The sequence below is a fragment of the Ambystoma mexicanum genome, chromosome 11, assembly GCF_040938575.1.
Source record: "Ambystoma mexicanum isolate Mex_15411 chromosome 11, UKY_AmexF1_1, whole genome shotgun sequence".
Classification (NCBI taxonomy): domain Eukaryota; kingdom Metazoa; phylum Chordata; class Amphibia; order Caudata; family Ambystomatidae; genus Ambystoma; species Ambystoma mexicanum.
This window is the reverse complement of record NC_090934.1, coordinates 536,265,836-536,270,115: the sequence shown is the minus strand read 5'-3', so window position 1 is coordinate 536,270,115 and position 4,280 is coordinate 536,265,836. Positions and strand designations below refer to the sequence as shown.

Here is a 4,280-nt window from a genome sequence, read left to right as displayed (position 1 = left end):
GAACCTGGAAATATGTGAGCACTGTGGAAATAAAGGACATCTGGTTAAAGAATATCCAGTGATCCACAAAAGCAGGTTCTGAAATGCTCTCTCCCAAACGAAGAGGGAACCTCAGTATGTGAGGATTACAAGAGTTGCCAAAATAGCAAAAATAATCCTAGTCTTCCAGCTGATCCTACAGACACCACTGGATTACTTGTAGAACAAAGAAGTTTGGATTGGAAGCGGGATGCCTCCAATTTAGTCCCTGTCTGATTGACTCAGGTGCAGTGGGACATTTTATGGATGACAGCTGGGCGAAATAACGTTGAATACTGCGTGTACAAAAAGATTCTATTGAAGGGGTGGACCAACAGCCTTTAGTCTAGCGATGGAACACACTATCACTCTGAAAACAGGGCTTACCAAATACCAGAAGAATGTGATTTGATCTAATATGGTCAGCCCATTTTTCTGTGATCCTAGGAATCCCTTGGCTACAGAAACATAACCCTCATATAAACCGGGCCGCAGAAACTTTGTTGATGACCTGGAATACCAAACTGGAACAAAACCAAGGACCACAACCATCCCATCCAGCCTGAAGACGATTTCTGTCAAGTATATGAACTTTTAAGATGTGCTCCAGGAGCCTGAAGAAAAAAGCTCCCTTCACATCAAAGTTTCTGCTATTGTTTTACTCCCCAGTAGAGGTGTGCCTTATTGCCACAAATTCATTTTATCTGAACCTGAAAGAACAGCTCTGAACCCGAACTCGTAGCCAAATCCAAGCCCCCTGCTGATGCTTTGTTTTTTTCATCCCCAAAAAAGATACAATGTAATTTCGGCCCTGTCTGGACTATTATGTCTCAACAAGTTGACTGTGAAAGATAAATATATGTTACATGTAATACCAGGCATACTAGAAGCCCTACACAGAGCAATAATGTTTACAAAGCTGAATGTCTGCTATGCCTATCCTTTGAACAGCATCCGGAAGGCGACGAGCGGAAGACGGCGTTTCGGACGTTTGGGCACTACAAGTACAGAGTGATGCCATTTGAATGGGCCAACAACCCAGCAGTCTTCCAAAGGTGCATGGACTACATCTTTGTGGATCTGTTTTTTATCAAACTGTGGTCCTTTATCTCAATGATATTATTGTGATCTCGATGGCTGAAACACTACACACCAAGCACGTTTGTGAATTCTATTATACAATACACCTGCAATGCTTTTCAGCTAAATCAGAGAAGTTCTGCTTTAAACAGACCGCTGTTACTGATCTCTGACACACTGTATCGCCAGAAGGTATATCTTTTGACCCCTGAAAGACTTTAGCTTTTGTTTTCTGGCTGAGCCACTCAAGGCGAAGGTGGTGCAGAACTACTTGGCATTGTTTATCTTTTATAGGAAGTTTATTCCAAATTTCTCACAGTTTGCTGTTACCAATCTGCTGAAAGGAACTAATGCATTGTTTTGGTGTCCAGACACCAGTAAAGACTTTCAGGTTCGGAAGTCAAAGTTTGCGCCAGACACTGCCAATATTACAGCATCCTGTGACAAATCAGTGGATGTCGTCCCCATTTCACTAGGGAGGGCCCTTTGCATGAGAACTCAGTCCCTTTTAAAAGTACTGGAACGAGGAAGAATAGGAGTTTACCTAATTGAAGATCCCTTTCTTGGTACTGTGACGAGGAAGAATCCCAATGACTCACATTTTGCCGACAGGCCAGTGCATTTGAAAAAGGGTTGGCTCTTTGGCAGGGTCAGTCAAAGCTAGACTGCTGGGGCTGACCATAGTCAGTCACACATTAGTGGACCTAGTCACAATCCTAACCTCATCCAGGACAGCATTTCAAAATATCTCCTCATTTCTGTGTGGTTCAGGTATTTGTCTGGGTCTCCCATGGTTCATTAATGAAAGAAGGGACGCAAAAATCTTTACATTTTCTAACAATCAACAATTCCTTCTCTCAGCCCTGATTTTTAGAGAAGAGCATTTTGGATGCTTGGATCTGCTGACTGTGCTTAAAAAAAAAGAAAAATCAAAACCTTAAGTGTCGGAATGGAATGTGCTGTTGCTTAAAAAGCCACGGCTGGTAGGAGTCTATCTTTGTACAGAAGTGTAATGACTCTGTTATTGTCTCATCAACTAGATTTCATAGCATGTGTCTATGTGTTCTAATGTTAAATGGTTAATCAGTTATGAATCCCCATTATATATTCTGAGCTTCTGAGATGTTAGAATGTGACAAAAGCACTACACAAAAAGAGATACATGATACAACTATTGGAACAACCTTCTGAGAAAGGATTTCTTGATGGGAGTCATAACTCTGCTTGGTGTCTTCCGGTGGCAAGGCTTCATGGGGGTTGTTTTGACAGGCGTCATCTTTTGAGGTGTGTGTATGTCCCTTGGCAGTCTAGTGTGCTCACTGCAGAAGTACTTGGAGGTTTCCTGAGAAAGATGTAGCAACATGCTCTCTGAAAGGCTCATGCACTGGGCATGGACCCAGTGGCCTTCCCCGTTGGAGCAGTGGATCATGGCTGGCTTATTGAGCTCTGTAGAGTAGTAGGGCACCCATGTGTTGACGTCCATTTCACAGCCCGCACAGCATGTGATCCAGTAACCAGTTCCAGAGTCATCTTCCTCATCGTCTGAATTGTACGCATCATCGTCATCATAAAGACTAGCATCTGCTGTGATGTAAAACTCTTCTGAATCTTCCAGAGGTATGGAGTCTTCTTGATCGTCTGTACTCGGCAGGTTACACAACTGAGGGACCTGTTCTTCCCCAAAGTTCAAAATATAAAAAAAGTTGGAGTCAGCTGACAGCTGCTTGCTGTCTACAGGAAGGCCAAAAAGCACAGCACTGTTGCCCATGTCACTGCCAAACCAGATCTTGCCATGCTTCACCTCTGCTGTCCATTCGGGGACGTCCCTTTCTGTGATGTTAATGCCATCATCGTCTAGTGTGACAGCATTGCACAGCAGCCTTTTCTGACTATCCGATTCATATCCACCCACGATGACAAAGGTTTTGCTGCTGATCTGAGTGACAATGGCACTTGATAATGACAGCCCACCAGTAAGCAGTGTGCAGCTCAGATCTGGGCTACCAAGAGGGAGATCGATTTTGAGTTTGTACAATGTTGGTGGGCGGGTATTGCTTTCAAGGCAATGACCACCTAATATGTAGATTGTGTCATTTCTGGCTAAGGAGACGTGGAAGGAGAGACCTCGCTGAAGCTCTGGAAGGACGTATGAGTTGGAGCATCCAAACTCAAGGTCAATCAAGAAGACATGGGGTTGACAGTCAACAACAGTATTCCAGTTCTCTGTATTCCTTTGTCCAAGAGGCATGTATGATCTTCCTCCAAATATCACACACACGCTTTTACCTCTGCTGTGGACTACATTAATGGAGTGGCCATACCTTCCCAATGGAACATCCCCATCTAACTCTTTCTCTGTGCAACAGAAGGTTGTCTTCTTGTTGGCTCGATAAACTGCGGACATGACATACATCTTGTTGGAGAGCTCATTGTTGGGGGTTTTCCCACCATGGATGACATAATGGATCTCTTCCGTGTCGCTGTTCAGCAACATGCTGCATATGGCTGGGTATCGCAGTGGTGGGAGGTAACAGGAATTATTGGAAAAGGTGACGGGTCTGAGCTTCAGTTCACTGTTATTTAAATCAAGAAGGAAGACCCCAGTCGGACAGGATCGCTTTGGCCATCCCTTTTGTCCAAAAAGGAAAACTTGGTCCTTAAAATTTAGCAGTGAAAAACCAGGCTGGATCAGCGATGAATAATTGACAACAGAAATCATCTGAAGAGACATCTTCCTCAGTTTCCTATGGTGCAGCACCTGAAACAGCCACAAACAGAGCATTAAATATGTTTTAAACTGCATACATTTCACAAAATACAACTATTTTAAGGGCTAGCTCTTATCATTTACAGTTAAGAGCATGGTCACGCAGGAGTTTTCTCTTTTTCACAGGCTATGTGTCATCTTCGTGATTATTATTGGCTTCATTCACACAGAGTTTTTACACCATATTTGAGATATCACTGGCCATCAATAGCTTCAGATACCAATATCAGGCCACAGGCCTGTGCAGTAGCACCTGGATCGTATCAAGTGCTGGACAGGATTACTATAACCAATACGGTCGGGACCAAATAACCAGACAGACTCAAAGAATATGATATATTTTATTTATAGCGCACCTACACAGGTATTTCAAGGCACGACGAGGCAGGGGAGAGGAACACGGGGGGACAAGACA

General features: G+C 43.6%; 1 protein-coding gene across 1 annotated transcript; it reads right to left on the bottom strand.

The window, feature by feature from the left end:
- Positions 1-2,269: 2,269 nt before the first annotated feature.
- On the bottom strand, positions 2,270-3,829 carry RAG2 (recombination activating 2). The gene has a single exon (XM_069625262.1). It carries the CDS (start codon positions 3,827-3,829, stop codon positions 2,270-2,272), a length of 1,560 nt encoding a protein of 519 aa, XP_069481363.1.
- Between the last annotated feature and the right edge of the window lie 451 nt (positions 3,830-4,280).